The 20,006-nt window shown below is 37.4% G+C and overlaps 1 protein-coding gene across 1 annotated transcript in view; it reads right to left on the reverse strand.

The window, feature by feature from the left end:
* ush2a.L (Usher syndrome 2A (autosomal recessive, mild) L homeolog) overlaps nt 1-20,006 on the reverse strand; it is a 442,265-nt gene that overhangs the window by 83,051 nt on the left and 339,208 nt on the right. The window contains exons 56-60 of the mRNA XM_041562401.1: nt 13,391-13,498; nt 10,516-10,699; nt 6,524-6,699; nt 2,049-2,207; nt 1,263-1,425 (exon numbers count right to left, since the gene is read on the reverse strand). Coding sequence (XP_041418335.1) covers nt 1,263-1,425; nt 2,049-2,207; nt 6,524-6,699; nt 10,516-10,699; nt 13,391-13,498 — 790 coding nt within the window. The remainder of the gene's footprint in view (nt 1-1,262; nt 1,426-2,048; nt 2,208-6,523; nt 6,700-10,515; nt 10,700-13,390; nt 13,499-20,006) is intronic.

Here is a 20,006-nt window from a genome sequence, read left to right on the forward strand (position 1 = left end):
TGCTTGGACAAACAAGCTCAAGACATGGGACAGATCTGTATTATTACATAAGTAAATTAGTAAATGCAAGTTCTTCCAAGAGTCATTGGCATATATTCACTGAAGATAGATTATCAAGTCCAATCCAAATAACCCCAATATATTTACATATACTTATACAGACCTATCGACACTCGCACACATGAAAACATATACTGTATACACATACTGTACCTAAACTAACTGTACTTCTTCAGATCACTGTGGCCTTAGATACTGTATTATACTTGTCCAAGAAGCCATCCAAACCATTTTTAAAAGCATTAATAGTATCTGCCATTTCACTTAAAAAAGAATTAAAAGGGGTCATCTCTCTGTTGGGTTAATCATACCCAGGGTCAGACTGGGTTGCATGAAGTCCACCAGGGCTGCTACCTCAGAGGCCCCAAACCTGCTACTTACCTTTGATGCAATCAAGGAAGGGAGTGGGGGAGCAACAGTGGAGGGCAGATGGGGATCGGGTCTAGGTCGGTGGGCCATTGAGGGCCTGTTCTAGGTTGGTGGGCCGTTGAGGGCCGGGCCCATCCATTTTTTTTCCAGCATCTCTCCGGCCCAGTCCGAACCTGATCATACCTTCCATCATATTATTACCACTATGTGGGAAGGAATAAAGAAACAAGCAACTCATAGGCAGCCCACCACCATAAATGAACTTGAGTAAATAATAGGGGTGTTGAAGGCCCAATCATTTGCTCTACAGGTTCATATCACTGCCAGTGTGTCAACCCTTCACACATAGTCAAGAATAAGCTTCATCGGCCTACTACATGTAGGATAATGAAATCTAATATCTGACTGGCTGCTGAGGTTACTTTACTAATGGGTATTCACACCGTTGTTTGTACATGAACTTCATGCTTCAAGTGTTTGGACATTGGGTCTCACAAGTCTCAATATGACAATCCTCGGGAGTTGTCTTTAAAATACATCTGCAAGATATTTAGCATACAGTATAAAGGATTCCTCTAGTTGGTATTGTATCTCCTGCATGCTTTACTTGGGACTTTTCAGCCCCATCTTCTCATTTGTATGCTTCTCTTGACACAAGAAAGCTATGCAAAAGTCAGGAACAATATTACCCTCTTTAGAGCTAAATATCAGTCTTTGTCTATTTAGCTGGTCCATCTATTTGAAGTATCTGCAGTTTTGCATTTTGTTGCAGTAAATCATGACTATAATTTCAGATCAAAACCATCAAATGATACAAACTCCAGTATGTTTACCTATAAATTAAGTAGCTGGTGATAATTCCATTGTGCTTATTCGGTGGCCTCCAGTTAATCTTAATAATATCTGACCCAACTGCCACCACGTGAGGTCGATCCAGCTCCTCTGGAGGGGCTTCATCAGTTCTTGCAGATATGTGACCACCTGCACCACAGTTACCTGTAGAAAAGGAAGCTCAGTATCAGGTTTAATAACATTATATTATCCTTAATTTTTTTCTCCTTTTGAATTTATAAAACATACAGTGGCATGCAATATAATGAATATACTACAGTCCAAAGAAATGTATACAGAATTTTCTATTTTAAAAATTGGTAAATGTGATACCAAAATGTAAGTATATAATAATCCTACTACATGGATAAAATTTGACAACATTGGTCTAGCCATGATGAATTCTCCATTAATTTTAGTATAACGTCTACTTGAAAATGTACTATATCCAAGAAATAAATTCTATTGATATTATTTTGATATTATTTTGCTTATTTTTCCTCTTAATAGTGTATGCTGATATCTACATGCCCCACTTTGTCATGTAGTCAATAGTCATTTATGTGAATGAGTAGAACTTAACAAAATTATGAATATTTGCCCCAACAAGTGAGAAAATCTAGCATACAAGCAGTAAAAATGTGAGCTGACAGTTGGCCAAACAGGATTTTCTCTGCAGAAATAGCAAAAGCCTTAATGTCACTCTCTGGGTGAATGTAACAGTTACATTAATGCATTTGGAAGGGTTCAATTTAAAAAATATTTATGCTTTAATCTTGGCATCTTACCATCTTGGCAGGCTTGTACTCTCACATCATACTCTGTATAGGCATTAAGGTCTTCCAGAATGATAAACTGTTCTCTTCCAGCTTGATGTACTTGTGAGTCAGGAAGGCCAGTATTTAACAAAATATTGTATTCCAAAGGTCTACTGAAGTCAAATTCACCTATTTAATGGGGCACAAACAATAAGAGTTTATGTACATATATCTATCTCTACATCAAAACTAAGTGGTTTGGCCTTCAGGCCACATTCCTAATGGTTTTCTTTCAGTAGCAGATATGACTTAATAAGTAGGTAACAATATCTTCTCTCTGGTAGGCCACCTGTACATTAGTCATAACAGACCACCTGATTGCGTCCAGTGTTTATTCCTGTAAACCAAGGGAATCAGATGCCTGTCAGATTATGGGGGTCCTAAAGAGGCAAAATTACTAACCAAATCACTCAATGCTATTGTTTTTAATAAACAACAAAGAAGGCGCCACAAGTAACCAGTATGAGTAACTCACCAAATTGAAAAAGTGGTCCAGGTGCACAAGCCCCTCAGTAAATTACTAAAGATACAATGAAAAGGGAAGCCTCAAGGCACTCTAGCGAATCCACAGGGTCACATATGTGGAGTAAAAATGTGTTTGTTGAAATACATACAAAGTAAACATCTCTTTTGACCCTATGTGTTTCGTGGCCCATGAGTAAGTGGCAAGAGAGCACAAAACTCATAGGAAAAAGTTTTTTACTAGAGTGCCTCGAGGCTCCCCTTTTCATTGTATCTTTGGCTATTGTTTTTAAACCAACTGGTGCATTGTAAATCAATTTGTGGGACCCCTAATAACCATTTTAGAGCTTCATATGATATTATTACCCAGTAAGGTATAGTATAATTTTTGTGACTTGCTATTCCTCTCCAGGAGGTAACATGCTTATTATCTCCTCCATTGAATTATAATGATAATAGAAGAAGTAAAAAAAAACAATAAATAAAAATAATTTATGGAGATTTCAAAATATATGTACAAAAAGATATGTAATTTAGTGTGTGTGTATATATATCAATATGATGAGTATATGAAAATAACTATCCCTTTAGATGATAGATGTAAATGCACTTATTAAAACTACTGCTTTTTAAATAATTAATGTATTGGTTTTAAATATGGATATGGAATAAGGTAAATATAGCCAAGGGCGACATGCGGGAATATAGAGGATATGTACCTTTAAATATATTTCCCTTTAAATATCTCTTTAAGATCTTTGTTAAAGTGTAGGGGTGTCTATAAAGTTACATGTTGTGAATGCTATGTCATACTCTGAGGAAGTGCCTGCTTGTAAGGGCACGAAACGCGTCAGTGGTGTGTTAAGTACACTGGGCCAATGCTGACAACTTTTAATATATGAATAAATAAAGGATGTGAAGACTTTTAACGTATCCAGAATGGAATGTGTCCTTAATTGAAGTCCGTGTAGTGAGAGAATAATAGAAGAAGCCATTGGGGTATAACTAACTGAATGGATACATAAATGGAACTTTCCCTAGCGTTTCTCATAATCTATTAAGAGATTACCATATTGCTATTGCTGAGTTGATATTTCCTGTACTAAGCAAACCGTCCCCAAACTCTCTTGTGTTAATATCACAAGTGGTAAGTTTGAACATACTACAGGTTATGGGGGAAATGTAAGTTGTACAGGTACATGGATATATTTTTGCAGAAATAATAATGAATAAAATTGAATTGTTTTTCACTTTCATATTCCATGGACCTGTGTAAAGAGAGCTAGGTTTTCCAAGAATAAATGTATTATTGACCAGGTATCCAGCCCTTTGTAAAACCCCGTGTTCATACATTTTTACTGTGAGACGTATGAAATGGTACAGGGAAGAACAAGTGAACCAATTTATCCTAAGTGCAAATGGCAGTTTTGTTATTTTGTTTCCAAGTTACCATGAGTATAATGACAGCCTGCCAAAATGCATTTTCGTGTTCACAAAAGAACAAGGTTTTAGTCGGTTAATATTCCGAGCACAGCACCTTTTCATAATTTACAACAACTAGATGCTGATAGGGTTATTTAACATTTATGAACTTACAATATAATCAGAAATTCACTATTATCCTTATAAATAAATAGTTGATATTTTCCAACTTCTCGGAGTGGTCGCGCACATGGCAAATCTGAATAGGAAAAGGCATCCTTTAATAAATGTTTTCTTCTCACTAACTGAAGTACAATTTGTCAGGGCGCTGCAGAACTGAATAATTAAAGGCACTCTTATTGAAATAATATCCAGGGCAAGCTGTGGTTATCTTGCTTTGGTTTCACATAGCATTGCACTGCATGCCAATGGAGAAGCATTAAACGGCTATAAAAAGCAACATCAAAAAAAAAAACACAACAAAAAGGACTTTGAAAATTTGCCCAATATAAGAATTCTAAAAATAAAGAACCTGATTATTTTATTGCGAAATAATAAAGTGTTTGTCTTTCTCCCAACCACATATAGTAACTTTATTACTACCTTCTCCTATGTCCACCCTGTGTTTGGAAATGCCTCCTAAGACATCAGTGAGCCCCCCCGCCACAGGCACATACAGTCATATGAAAAAGTTTGGGAACCCCTCTTAGCCTGCGTAATAATTTACTCCACTTTCAACAAAAAATATAACAGTGGTATGGCTTTAATTTTCGAGGAACTTGGGTACCCTTGTAATTTTCCTAATTTGAATGCATGTAACTGCTCAGTACTGATAACTGGCAACACCAAATTAGTTGGATTAGCTTGTTAAGACTTGAATTGCATAGGCAGATGTGTCCAATCATGAGAAAAGGTATTTAAGGTGGCCAATTGCAAGTTGTGCTTCTCTTTGATTCTTCTCTGAAGAGTGACAGCTTGGGATCCTCAAAGCAACTCTCAAAATATCTGAAAACAAATTTTGTGTAGTATCATGGTTTAGGGGAAGGCTACAAAAAGCTATCTCAGAGGTTTAAACTGTCAGTTCAACTGTAAGAAATGTAATCAGGAAATGGAAGGCCACAGGCACAGTTGCTGTAAAACCCAGGTCTGTCAGGCCATTAAAAATACAGGAGAGACATATGCGGAGGATTGTGAGAATTGTTACAGACAACCCAAAGATCACCTCCAAAGACCTACAAGAACATCTTGCTGCAGATGGTGTATCTGTACTTTGTTCCACAATTCTGCACAATTTCCACAAAGAACATGTGTATGGCAGGGTGATGAGAATGAAACCCTTTGTGCACTCACGCCATAAACAGAGTCGCTTGTTGAATGCAAAAACTCATTTAGAGAAGCCACAGTCATTGTGGAACAAATTGCTTTGGACTGATGGGACAAAAATTTAGTTATTTAGTCATAACAAAAAGTGCTTTGCATGGCGGAATTCTTCAGGATAATGTTCAAGCATCAGTCACAAAGTTGGAAGTTGCGCAGGGGTTGGATATTCCAACAAGACAATCACCCGAAACACACTTTGAAATCTACAAACGCATTTACGCAGAGGGAGAATTCTGGAATGGCCGTCACAGTCCCCCGACTTGAATATCATGGAAAATCTATAGGATGATTTGAAGCAGGCTGTCCATGCTCGGCAGCCATCAAATTTAACTGAACTGGACAGATTTTGTATGGACGAATGGTCAAAAATACCGCCATCCAGAATCCAGACACTCATCAAAGGCTATAGGAGGCATCTGGAGGCTGTTACATTTACAAAAGGAGGCTCAACTAAGTATTGATGTAATATCTCTGTTGGAATGCCCATATTTATGCACCTCTCTAATTTTGTTATGATACATATTGCATATTTTCTGTTAATTCAATAAACTTTATGTCACTGCTGAAATACTACTGTTTCCATAAGGCATGTTATATATTAAAAGGAAGTTGCTACTTTGAAAGTTCAGCCAATGATAAACAAACCTCCAAAGAATTAAGAGGGGTTTCCAAACTTTTTCATATCAAACAAAAGGGACCTTTTCTATTGACAAAGTGATAAAAAAAAAGAAACCCTGTAAAATTAAAGAAACCCAGACAAACTCAAAAACTTCATGGGTTATTTATTATGTGAAGGGCAGGGTGCAAAGAACAAAACAATGGGTGCAGTCTGCCATACTCTTTACAATATGCACCCTGCCCTGCAGGTAGAAGAACTGCCACAGATCTCTTCACCCAACAACAAAACACAAAGACCTGCATTTGGCACAGGAGGGGCAGGCAGAGGTAAGAACTTAGGTTTCCCCACTCCTGCAACCAAAGTTTCATGGTTAATCAGATGTACAAGTTAATCCATAGTCCTCTTGCATCTGGGGTTTCAGTAAGTAACCTTCCACATTTATTTTCCACTATCCCTGCTACTAGTATACAGCATCCAGTCATTTAGCTCATTGCTAAATTGGTTGGTAAAAGTCAACTGTCTGGATGTACATAAATATGTTCTTATCCAGCCATAATGTAACATAGAAGGCATATTTTACCTGGAGCATCCCAGGCTACGTAAATAGAAAAAGCACCGAGTACTGAAATCTTATAAGGGACAGGAATTTTTTTTGGTGTTTCACTTGGGGTTTGAACAACGTAAACTCCACTCTTAGTACTTCCAGCTTCAGTGCTTGCTTCCAACTGGTACAAATACCTTGGGAAACAAAAATGCAGAACAATAAAGTCAAAACTTGAAGTGTAAGAAAAAGTATTGTAGGTATTTATTTCTCTGTAAGCACGTATCCCTGTTTAAAGGGCCATAAACATCATTGACATAATTTAAATTTACAGTGGAACCTCAATTTAACATCCCCTGATTTTAAGTATTCCCTGATTTTACATAGTTTTTTTGTGGTCCCACCAAATATATTATTCATAATACAAATCCCTGATTTTACATTTCCCTGGATTTTACACCATTTTTTTCTGATCCTCTGAAAAACGTAACATGGGGGTTTTACTGTAATGCTCAGTTTGTTTGCACTTTCCTAACAGAAACAAAAACAAAATCACTACAGGTAGTAGATCTGTTATCCTGAAATCCATTACCTATAAAGCTTTAAATTATGCGTCCATCTCCCATAGACTCTATTTTAAGAGAATAATTCAGGTTTTTAAAAATAATCTGCCTTTTCTCTGTAATAATAAAACAGTACCTTGCACTTGATCCCAACTAAGATATAATTAACCTTTACTGGAGACAAAACAATTCTTTTGGTTTAAATTAATGTCTAAATTATTTTTAATAGATTTAAGATATGGTGGGCGATCCATATAAAAGAAAGATCCATTATATGGAAAGCCCCAGGTCTCGAGTATTCTGGATAACAGGTCCCTTACTAGTATATGCCTGTATTATGAACGTCAAGAGCGCTGCATCAATGTATTTATAAATGGTCCAAAATTAATTTTTTATCATTTTCAGGACATTTAAAATGTTATAAAATGTTAGCAAACACAAATTCATTGGTTCACTCTTTACTTGCAGACATCTGTGATACTAGTATCTAAGGCTTACTAGTACTTGTATCTAAAAGCCATGGCTTTAAGAAGGTCAAAACCGTTGATACATGTTAAGGGATAATATATTTTTATTTAAAAAAAAAAAAAGAAATAAAAAAAAGAAATTTGAATATATTCAAATTTCTGCATGGTTGTCTTTGGCAATAGTGTGCCCTACACTAATAGATAGAGTGAAGCCCTTGAGTGAATCGAACAGGACTAGGATTTTTAGCACCTCAGAGAAACACAAGGAAATGAACACCCCATAGCAATTTGAGTTAAATTATACCTTGATATTCCTCTATTTTGATATATTGCTTAATTAACCAAACATTCAACTACAACTGAGCAATATTCAATAATGAGACAGATTCAATTCAGTGAGAAAAAGATTTATCAAATGTTCACAAGTTCAATTTTAGATGCAATTTAATTCAGAAAAAAATTATTTGATGATGATATTTATGGTTTATTATGTGAAAAGTTCTATGAGAAAAAACTGAATTAGGAGAAAAGTTTTTTCCTCCTCTCGTCCATGACTTTTCCCATGATAGACCATAAGATTTTTTTTTTCACTGAATTCAATTAGGCCTAATATTTACCTGCTAGCCCCAAATCCTAAAATGTTATAAATGCATCCCATTACCTGGAGAGGACCATTTGCTAAAGGTCAAATTTTAGTGATATTAGAGCTTTTTGAAATAACAATTGAACTCTATTTCTCTCAAATCATGAATGCCATGAAAGTTATGAAAAGATCCGAAAAAAAAAAGTACGAACGGAAATAGCTGTTAAAAAACTAGGGATGCATCGAATCCACTATTTTGGATTTGGCCGAACCCCCGAATCCTTTGCGAAAGATTCGGCCGAATACCAAACCGAATCCGACCCCTAATTTGCATATGCTAATTAGGGGTGGGAAAAAATTTTTTACTTCCTTACTTTAATTTGCATATGCACAGTCAGATTCGGTTCGGCTGGGCAGAAGGATTTGGCTGAATCGGAATCGTGCTGAAAAAGGCTGAATTCTGTCCGAATCCCGAACCGAATCCTGGATTCGGTGCATCCCTATAAAAAACACTTGTAAACCGAGAATTTTTAGTGACCAAACAAAAAATTTATATGACAATGAACGTTTTTGATCTCTGAAAACCTCTAAATCTATGAACAAAAGGCTGATCTTACAAGAAAAGAAAACGAACTTCCATTGACTTCTACGTGATCGTGACAGCTTTTACATGCCGTACTTTTGTATTAGTAGATATTATGGTTTTTACACTTGATAAATTACAAACAAATCATGGATTAAAGGGGAAGTAAAGCCTAAAATAAAATAAGGCTAGACATGCTGTATTTTGTATACTAAACATAAACATGAATTTACTGCACCACAAGCCTAAGAAAACAAATGATTTATGCTTTCAAAGTTGGCCACAGGGGGTCACCATCTTGTAACTTTGTTAAACATCTTTCAAGACCAAGATGGTGCACATGCTCAGTGTGGTCTGGGCTGCTTAGGGGTCGTCATAAATTATCAAAACAGCACAAGTCAAATAATATCTGCCAGAAGCCGATACAGAAAGACTGACTAATAATCAGAATATACAGACTGCACTGGGTCCTGTGTTGTCCTGTAATCTAATGTGGATTTTATAGTTTTTGTATTGTTTAATAGAAACTTTTTCCAACTGCAGAACCAGTGGCTGCAGCAAAATAATCCTCCAAATAGAATCCCAGTTTATCTGTTTAAATCTGGCTCCTGATCTTTGTTTCTGCAGCTGGAGTTGGAAACAGTAAAGGCGATGTAAAGGCAAAAATAAAATCCAATACAAATCACTACACAGTCACCGACTGCTCTACAGGGAAACAAACAAAACTGCTTGAGTTCTGCATGGCTGGGAAGTAAGGCGGGGGCTCCCCCTGCTGTTCATAAGTATGATTGTTTCCCTGCAAAGCAGTTAGGGACCGTCCAACAATTCCTTTCCACAGCAGTCAGAGCAAGTAAATGAAGGGAGAATTTCACTGCACACAGTCAGGTTTCTTATAAAAATGGTATACATTTTTTAATTAATGTATACTGGAGATGGGAGTTTTTGGGAGTTTATTTTTTTGCCTTTACATGCCCTTTAAGTAACTATATGGAAAATTTGTTTGTTTGCTCTAAAAATTAAGATTCCGAGAAACAAATGTTCTACAAACTTTTAAAAAATGGCCCTGTAGTCTCAAACCCTGCAGTAGAAGATAAAAGTTTAGAGAGTCAGGTATTAAATCAACTTTACAAGGACCATAAGTCACATTAGGGAAGCAAAAGGAAGGACCCTTACACATTTATATACTTCCTTCTGTCATTTTAAGAGTCAGCCATGGTTTAATTGTACAATAGATATAACATGATCATTGTTTTAGCTTTGCTTTGCTATTTATTAGAAGTGACATGTCCTATATTTTATATTGATTGGAAAAACATTTTTCACATGCTTGTTTTTAGCATTGATATTTTCTTAGGTATAAAATTCATGCGTGCAAACTTGAGATAACTTAAGCCTAGACATAATTAACAGTTAAAATATAGACACAATTATCGCCAGTTTTTGTATATAAAAAACAAAGACAGTATTGGATCAGTTGAATCAGTTAGACTCACTAGAATTTAATGTTGGTCAGTTTACTGTCAATTAAATGAAAGATAACCAATTGTTCGAGCCATTTTTATAGAGTAGAGGGTAGACATTTTACATTTTTTAAATTTGGTTTTAAACTGTAAGTTTCAGTCAGTGCCAGTCTTTTCAGTATGTGCAATGACAAAGCTCTTGCAAGATTTCTCTGTCAATGCCTTTTAATGATTAAGTAATAATGATTTTTCCCTTTTTAAAAGAGGAAGTAAAAGTCTTGTTTGTAACATTCCCAGATAAAATATCATTGTTAATCACTGCTTGAAAGCTTAATATAGATCAGCGTTAAACATTACCTGCTGTTGGGCTGCAGGCCAACATCTGTGAAATTCAAATATTCTCCACTTCTAAGGGAAATGACTTCTCCATTCCGTATAAGTCTGTACTGAGAAATGATCCCATTGGGGGTCTCCGGTTCACTCCAATATAGTTCCAGCACTGATTCATTGATCGTGACGTGGTAGGGATTTGACCACACTCCTGCATAAAAATGCAATTAGTATTCCTACACTCTTCCAATTTATTTTCTTAAATGAGTTGTTGTGTTTATCAGTCTATGCCCATAGAAAACTGTTGGTCTTATGTAATAAAAGAGAACAAATATTGGCATAATATATAAATGAATGCAGAATCATGTTTGAAAGTAGTAGGGGAAACGCGTGGAAAGTTATAATTGTATAAGTGGAGAGCTCCATACCAGTAGCGGGTACTTCAAATGAAGTATCTAATTTTTTCAACAACTGTATTTAGATCACCAGCTGGGAATTGAAACCAATATCTATTTATTAGTAGGGTTGCCACCTTCTGGCATTCGGGAGTCTGGGCAGGAGGGGGGCCGATGATGTCAGGGTAAAGCGGATGACATCAGGGGTTGGGCCAGGTGATGTTTTGTGGGTGGGTTCATAACAAGACATGGTGATTGCCAATAGTCTGAACGCCACACCATTCACTTTAAAGATCTGTACAGGTTCCCTGAATGACCAGTGAATTCTGTATACCTTTGAAAGAACATTTTGAGGGTTGTTTACTAAAATCCAAATTTATCTAATTTTTTAAATAAAAAAACAATACCAAACTCTAAGGGGCACATTTACTTAGCTCGAGTAAAGGAATAGAATAAAAAAAACTTTGAATTTCGAATGTTTTTTTTGGCTATTTCGACCATCGAATTGGCTACTTCGACCTTCGTCTACGACTTCGAATCGAACGATTCGAACTAAAAATCATTCGACTATTCGACCATTCGATAATCGAGGTACTGTCTCTTTAAAAAAAACTTCAACCCCCTACTTCGCCACCTAAAACCTACCGAGGTGCAATGTTAGCCTATGGGGAAGGTCCCCATTGGCTTTTTTTGGTCGAAGAAAAATCGTTCGATCGATGGATTAAAATCCTTCGAATTGTTCGATTCAAAGGTAAATCGGAGTCGAAGGATTTACCTTCGGCAGGCGAATATCGAGGGTTAATTAACCCTCGATATTCGACCCAATGTAAATCTGCCCCTAAAATTCTTTTACCTTATTTATTAATAAAAAAAGCTCGATGTAACTGGTTTGGGTAACAGCGCTTGAGTTTTTTCCTGAATTGCTCAATTTTTCCAGACTTCCTCCCGAAAAGTCAGAGTGGGACATTCACTAAGAATCGTAGTTGCGTCCTCTTCACCGCACTTCACCAGGCGTATTTTCGCCAGCGCTCTGCAAATTCACTAAAATCCGAAGTTGCGCTCAGGGGTAGCGTAAGGTTGCGAAGTTGCGCTAGCGTTGATTCGCCAAGCAAAGCATCAAATACATTTTTTATTTTGCCCTACACATGTGCCCACTGTATAGTTAAGTTGCCATGAGTTAGGAAATGTAGGGGGAAAGGAGGGGAGCCCCAAAAAATGTTCGATCTTTTTATCACCCAAAATAAAGAAAAAACGCCAGCGTTTTTTGGGACTTCGAAATTTTTTTAACTTTTTTTGAAGCAATCCCTATCTACTCTATTGCGCTTTGCCTGGTCTGAGGTGGTGAAGGAAGTCTGGCGTAAAAGGTAGCGTTCAGAACAATGCGCGCGTTAGTGAATTTGCGTAGTTACGTCCGTTGCTCAAATTCGCAAGGCGTAAGGGTGCGAAGCTACACTAGCGAAGTTACACCAGCGTCCGTTAGTAAATTTGCGAAGTAACGAAAATGCCCAACGCTAGCGAATTCACGCTAGCGTTAGGCGCTTCAGCGCTTAGTGAATTTGCCCCAGAGTTTTTGCCCAAAAATGTCCGAAATGGTAGGATTTTTGGGCTAAATCCAGCACAGAAATTTCAAAATAGGATAGGGACCTCTGCCATTGACTTATACACAACCTCGGCAGGTCTGAGATTTGAAATTTTCGAGCTCAGGCTTTTTGCTGCATCCGGCTATAATAAATCTAAAAAAAAAAATCGAGTTTTGACCTAAAAAGCCAGATTGGAGTTTATTAAATAACCCCCATCGTCACAGCACCTGTTTGAAATCTACTGTTTATTCCATTATTTGGTCTTAACCTCTAATGGAATTAATAAGCCAAGTGAGAAAAAGATAATAAAACAAATAATAGGAAAATATACAATTTCATTGAAAATATCCAAATGGACTTTCTAATTAAAAACTGCTTAATGCAATTAGAAATATATATAAATATAAAATAAAAGTTTTGGAATGATAATATTCCAGTTCTTGTCATGCCTTTAAGTACTAGTAAATGTAGACTCCACCAGTTTGCTGATGTTATAGAGACTAGATTTCTCTGCTTCACTTTGATGTAAGATCAAAGATTTACAGCACTAAAAAGGGTTAAAGGAAAAAAAATTGAAAATTTGTACATTTAGAAGCATCTGTATTAGAACCGTAAAAACAAAAGTGATGAGAAACTGTTCTACATCACATGGCTAGCGAATGATTATCCTGCTTGATAGTTTCATTTGTGATTAAACTTAAAGTCCTATTTCATCATTGTTATGGTTTGTAAACCTTTCTGAAAAGCCCTTTCCATGCGGATTGTAAAAGTCGTGTAATCACCACCCTTAGGGCAAAACAGAAGAAAGTGGTTTCCATAACAATGTTGCCCCACAAGCTTAGGGCAAAATACACAATCAGCTATAATGTTAGGAATTTACAATTAGAACTAGTATGTACTCAAGAAGAATTATTCCCTGTCCCTTACCCTCGGGTGCATCTTGCAATGTCTGACTGGAAGACGGCTCGCTGCTGTTGCACCCGTTGGAGGTGCAGGCTGTGAGGATTAAGCTGTAACTTGTGAATGGCTTGAGACCTTAATGAAACAGGAAAAAATAAATATCAAAATACAGGTTGTATAATGGGAATGATTAATAGTATGTACATAGTAGCTGTGATATTGGCAGCTCAGGTGCTCCAAATATAACTGAAATAACAGTGAAATATATCCAGATATTGGTTATTGTGTTATAGCAGAGAAACAAATATGGATTTTTGTTAACTCTCCCCCCCCGCCTGAGGTTCTGGCCGGAATCTCTCGTTTCCTAAGCAAGTCAACATTGCACTGCTCTCCTGACTGATCTGAATGAGTGTTCTCTCTTTAAGGCACATTTACTAAAGGGCAAATTGTATTTTTTTGGCAAAAGTTCACCAAAACGACAACTCCCAGCAAGAGGACAAAGAGGACAATCTGTTTCTCCAGCGAGAAATTCGCAAGCGAAATTCCAGTAATTTATCAAAGTGCACCTTTTCACCACAGCGTACTTTGCCAGGTTCAGGCTGGCGAACTCCCATTGTAAAGATAGAGCAGCTACCTTTAAATCACAGTCTACATTGCCCTTTCCATGATACCTTTCTTCGTGGTGAAAATCCGCTGGCGAAAATTCTCTAGCGAATTTTTTCCCACTACTATAAATATACTGGTGAATTTTCACCGAGAATTTACGGCAGAAGAAAGTTCACCACACTTATCTGTGAAAATATACCAGGCGAAGTGAGGTGGACTGTGGTGAAGGTAGGTGAAGAGAAAATTCACACTTTAGTAAATGTGGCCCTATGTCATGAAAATGTCATGAGTTTTTTTATAGTGCAACAATGGTAATAAATTCTAATTAATAATGTAAATGTTACCTTTAATGTTGCCTTGATACATGCATTTCACGAAGCTTGAACTTCACTTAGTGCAACAAGAAATTCAAGTGTAATTTGCATAAATAAGTGCAATTTGCATAAGTAATGAAAGTGTTTGATGAGTTAGTATGTTGACCTGAAACTGTCTTAAAAATGTGCAGTTGCAAAAACAATGCTGCCATTTTCGCTGTCATTTTATGAAGTATCTTGCACCTAAAGTCTGTCTATTCTTGGTTAGAAACTATGGCAAACCAATTGATGGTGAATGGAAGGGCAGACAACTGTACGCGAATTGATCAACTCAGTGCAGTTAAATGGGGATATATAGTATGTGCAAATACAAGAGTCCTCTGCCCTCAACCCATTATCAATATATTTAGGACATTGAAAATGTTGTGCCTTAAGCAACCAAAAATGCCTTACCCTTTAAACAACACAGGGATTGTTTGTCCATATATTGCAATATATTTAAGCTGGCCAACTACGTCAAAGTCATCCCATATCTGGCCAGTCCTACACTTAATTTTCATCTGATTCATTAATTCATGGCCAATAAAAGGAGTTTTAACCTTGAAAGCAGCAAGTAAGTTGCAGGTAAGTCCCTGTGTAAAATGTATAATGAAGCAATAGAATTCTTAATGAATCAGATGCAATTTGAATCTAGGACTGGCCAGATATGGGATGACTTTGACGTAGTTGGCCAGCTTAAATATATTGCAATATATGGACAAACAATCCCCTTTGCTTAAAGGGTAAGGCATTTTTTAGTAGCAGTAGCACAAAATGTCTCAATGTCTTAAATATATTGATAATGGGTTGAGTGCAGAGGACTCTTGTATTTGTCTGTATGAATTTTGTGGTCACAGCCTCATTGCTAGTGATGGGCTAATTTGTGGCGTTTTGCTTGCCGAAAAATTAACGACTTTCCTGTGAAATTCACAAAACGGCGAAGAATTCGCAAAACGGCACCGGCGTCTTGTTTTTTTTGGTGGCGTCCATTTTTGACGCCAGCATCCTTTTTTTTTTAATGCCGGCGCAAATTCGCTGACAGGAATTCGCAGAAAATTCACGCCTAGCGAATAAATTCGCCCATCGCTACTCATTGCACCCCCACTTAATGGTTTAAAAATTAGTGGTGAGCACAACTTTCCCTTGTATATATAGTATGTGCCTGTTGGCAGAATTTAAAAGCAGAATAGAGTTTGCAATATTGATGCCTTTCTGGCTTAGACCGGTTAGATCTTCACAAATTGAATCCATTTGGATCTATCCAATGACTCATTTAGCCTGTTGAATTTAAATTTCCAACTTTTTAGGGGTGGGAGTTGTATTTTAAGGGGTCACTGTACACAGTGTTTTCCTTCTATATTGTCCTAAGTATGTTGATTAGACAATGGTATTTCTTAGTACTGACTATAGGGACATGTAAGGGTCTGTACAATCTAGCTAATGATATGCCTGTTTAATTCTGTTTCTGACAATTCCCTCAATAATGCCAAACCTTGGTCATTTGCATATTGAGACTTGATCCCTGCGGAATTCTTTAATTACAAAATGGCTGAAGGTGGGTATAATGTATCTGTGGATTAAGATACTGAAAAAATATGCAAAATTGCAAGCCATTGGGAGCATAGAAAGTATGGGAAACAAAGTAAGAAGAAAATTATTATGTATTTCCCTGAATTTCTATGAGACAAATATTTGAAGGTATGAGGGCTGTTTAACAAGAGCTGAGAAGACACAAGTACTTATCCAGGATAATTAAGCAACAATTTATGAGATAAAACTACCAAATATGTGGCACTCTTTTATATCTGCTCTAATGTCCTGTGGTCTCTCTACTTAACCATCATTTTTTCTAGTTTCACTTTTAGTAGTAGCTGTAGATTTTAATTAATTCCGCTGTATAATATTGACAAGGGATGGGCGAATTTGACCCGTTTCATTTCGCCAAAAATTAGACGCCGGCGAAATGTCACTGACGTCCATTAAAGTCTATGGGCGTCCAAAAATGTTTGATGCGCGGAAATTTTTTTTTGACGCCTGTCTTTTTTTTTTGATGCACGTCGCCATACAAGTCTATGGGCGTCATTTCCACGGGGAAACAAGGTGAAAAAATTCGCCCATCCCTAATATTGACTGCTTGACTGGTCAGTTCACTATTTTAGCAAAACCTAAAACATAACTATATCCCTGTGGTAGTGTCTTATTGTATTGTTGTTGACCAAGAGGCAACGCTAGATTTGCTAACTTGGAGGTCTGGTATATCTGTGGTTTAGTTGTGTTGTGGTTTTACTGGTTGGAAGGCAATGTTATGTGTATCTCCATGGTGTAGTTATTTTGTATTTTGTGTTGACTGGAAGGCAAAGCCAGACTTATCTCTGTGGTTTAGTCTTCTTGGTTATCTGCTGATTAAGAAGCAAGGCTTGTAGATAAATATATAGATAAAAAGTAAAACCATTAAGTTCTTGCAGATGCGTTCTGGTATATTTGTTTTTACCAGAAATGAATAAAGCTTCCAATGAGTCACAAAGCATTTTGCCGCAAGCAAATTAATTTGCGGAATTGCGCCAAAAATCCGCCACGTCAAAAAAAATGAACGCACATCTAAATAGTCGCATGCATAAAAATTGTCGCATGTCAAAATTATCTGGACAGCCATTGACTTTAATGCATTTGGACCAAATACTGTAGGCGTGCGTATAAAAATTGACGCGCATCAAAATTGTTTTGGCGCCCAATGACTTCAATTCATTACTCAAATTTTTCCCGAATTTTGACATAAATTCACAAATTTTTAGACAGCGCAGATTCGCCTATCACAAGTCAAGACAATAAAAATTATCACAACAAAAACAACTATCACTTAATCTTTTCCTATATACATTGTTTGGCCCTACTTTGGTCCATCATCTGAAAGCACCTTCTGTTCCCTCTGTAATCCAGTCCTAAAGAGAAGGACCCCCCCCCGAGACCCTGGGATGGTGCTCCTGTTTGGTTAAAACTGCACTGGCTTGGGATACTACTGTAAGAGCACCACTTTGAAATCCTCTTCAGCTTCTTCAATCTTTGCTGAAGCCACAGGCTTTGTGCACATGGGCAGTTGAGTTAAAAAATCTGATTCCAAGTTTGGCTTTTCACTATATTGCACATGCACATGTGAACTGGGCTATAAAGAAGATCCATGAATAAGAAGATGGCTTTGTAGTGATTCTACAGTTGTACCCCGGGCCAATCAGCCGGGTGGTGCCTAACCTTTGGCATCCCAAAGTGATTAACCTTTTCCTTCAAGATATCACACTGCCTGGATTGGAATGGAACAATGGCTAGACATATGGAATGCCATTAACTACAAAATATTGAATAATACCATTATGGTATCTGGTACCTGAGTTCTCAATGTAAGGTATAAGTAGCCTTAAGACTGCTTTATAATTTACACTAATTTCAATAATTGTTACGAATCTGCACCCTAAATCCAGAACTCAAGCTAAGCTCCCTGTTCTCGGCTCTCACTTCCTCCTATAACCGCCACCTTTCACCTCGGGAGGAGTCTTCGGCTAATTGGATGCCGCTGAGAGAGGAGCAAAGCTAACGGTTCTGGATGATCGTCTCACCAGGATACTGGGATTGAAGAACACCTCAGGAGGGCAGGCCAGACAACACAGCGTGGAACAAGCAGGCCGGGCCAACACAAGCAGAGTAGAATAGTCAGACAGGCCGGAATCAGGATTGGAGAGTGTAGAATAGTCAGTGGACAGGCAAAGGTCAGATTGGAAAGTTCGGAGTTAAACAGGCAGGCTATGGTCAGGATTGAAGATATCAGAGAAATCAAGAAGGCAGGCAAGGCCAAACACAGAAGATCAAATAGGATTCACAAAGAATAAACACCCAGGAACTTAACTAATAGAACCTAACAACGGGCAGTGCTTAGAAAACTGAATTCCCCTTTTATACATTTGAATTTCGTGCCAATGCGCAATGACGTCATCAAGCCGGCGCATAAACCCAGAAGCGCGCCGGCGCTCGCCATAAGAGAACCGGCACTGAAGGAGGTAGGATGCATGTGGCGGGTGCCCATTCCAGAGCCACGACGTGCATCCCCGCTAACTACTAGACCACCAGGGAAGGCCACTGGACCACCAGGGTAATCGATATTATTTACGATAATGTAGTGTTTTCCAACATGAGTATGGTCAGTAGCACCCTAGTAAAACATTTCATTTGGCAAACCCTATTGGTTAAGTTATTCTCTGATTGATATATTAGGTGCTTTGTAACTTGTAGGTTCAACAAAAATGCGATAAATGGTGATGACGATGTTTAGATACTTGTAAAATATATATAATGTGGACACTTTAAACTATAAAAAAAAGTTATGAAAATGTAGTAAAATCGAATGCCCAGAGGAAAATTACAGAAGCAACGTTTAGCTGTCAAATCAGGTCTGGAGAATCCCATATCAATAGTGGGGATTTATTTTGCTATAAAGAATAGAGGGTGCTTAAAATCAAGGTTGCCATATTTAAATGACCTTCTAGGAGAGTGATAGCCATTTAAACAGAGCTTTGAACTCACTTGCAGAGCACAGCATTTTCCTCTAGGACAAATACAAGCACCAATTAGTGACCGTCCCATTTCTGCCAGCCCTGCGCTCTAAATCAAATCCTATGCACTAGCGCTCTAATATCATATAAATCAATTAGTGCAGAAAGACACCCACAATGGAGGTAGTGGACAAGTCTGGATTTATGTCCCAGCACTTCAGGCTACAGGGACCTCTACAAAGACAACGTGCTCCACAAGAAATAGAGAGTGACAGCTTTAACGCACACACAGGAGCAGAAGGAATGGGAGATGCCTATTGCAGGATTCACTGATACCATTAAGCTCACTGAATAGCTCTCAAGAGTTATTTGACCCTAAAAACATTATTTAAAAGTTAGATTTTATGGATATCTCACTCAAACAAAATTACAAGAATACCAGTTGGTTCAGACATTACTTCAACTCAAATAATAAATAGCACAATACCAGATTGTTGATTCGTTGAAGGAAGCAGTCAAAAAGCTGGGTACTGTAGTGATAGATCTTATCCATGAGAGACAACCTATGATGAAATCTTAAAGGAGAAGGAAAGGCTAAAATTAAGTAAGCTTTATCAGAAAGGTCTATATAAATACACAAGTAAACCCTCAAAGTAATGCTGCTCTAAAGTCCTCTGCCAAAAGAAACACAACATTTATTTCCTTCTATTTTGTACACATGGACTTCTGTATCAGACTTCCTGTTTTCATCTTAAACCTCCAGGGCTAGGGATTGAGCATGCTCAGTTTGCTCCTCTCCCCCTCCCTCCTCCCCTACCTGCTGTAATCTGAACAAAACAGAGAAAACTTCAAGAGCTGTTTACTCAGGTATGGTAAAGCATTCTGCAGAATAAATATAGTGTTATAGCTTGCACTATTGTGGCTAATCTATTGGCAATAAACTGCTTCAGTAGCTTTTCTTCTCCTTTGAAGCATCTTGGAGTAAAACTTGTCCTCATTTAACAGTAGCTGCAAAGTTGTTTAAGGCTCTGAAAACATAATAAGGGTGACAAAGAAAATCCTAAGTCAAAGTTTACAATTTTAATTGTTTTTGTCTGGGGTCATTAAGTACATCAATATCAGAGGCACTGAAAGACAAATTAAAAT

Source organism: Xenopus laevis, chromosome 5L (genome assembly GCF_017654675.1).
Source record: "Xenopus laevis strain J_2021 chromosome 5L, Xenopus_laevis_v10.1, whole genome shotgun sequence".
In the NCBI taxonomy this organism is placed as follows: Eukaryota; Metazoa; Chordata; class Amphibia; order Anura; family Pipidae; genus Xenopus; species Xenopus laevis.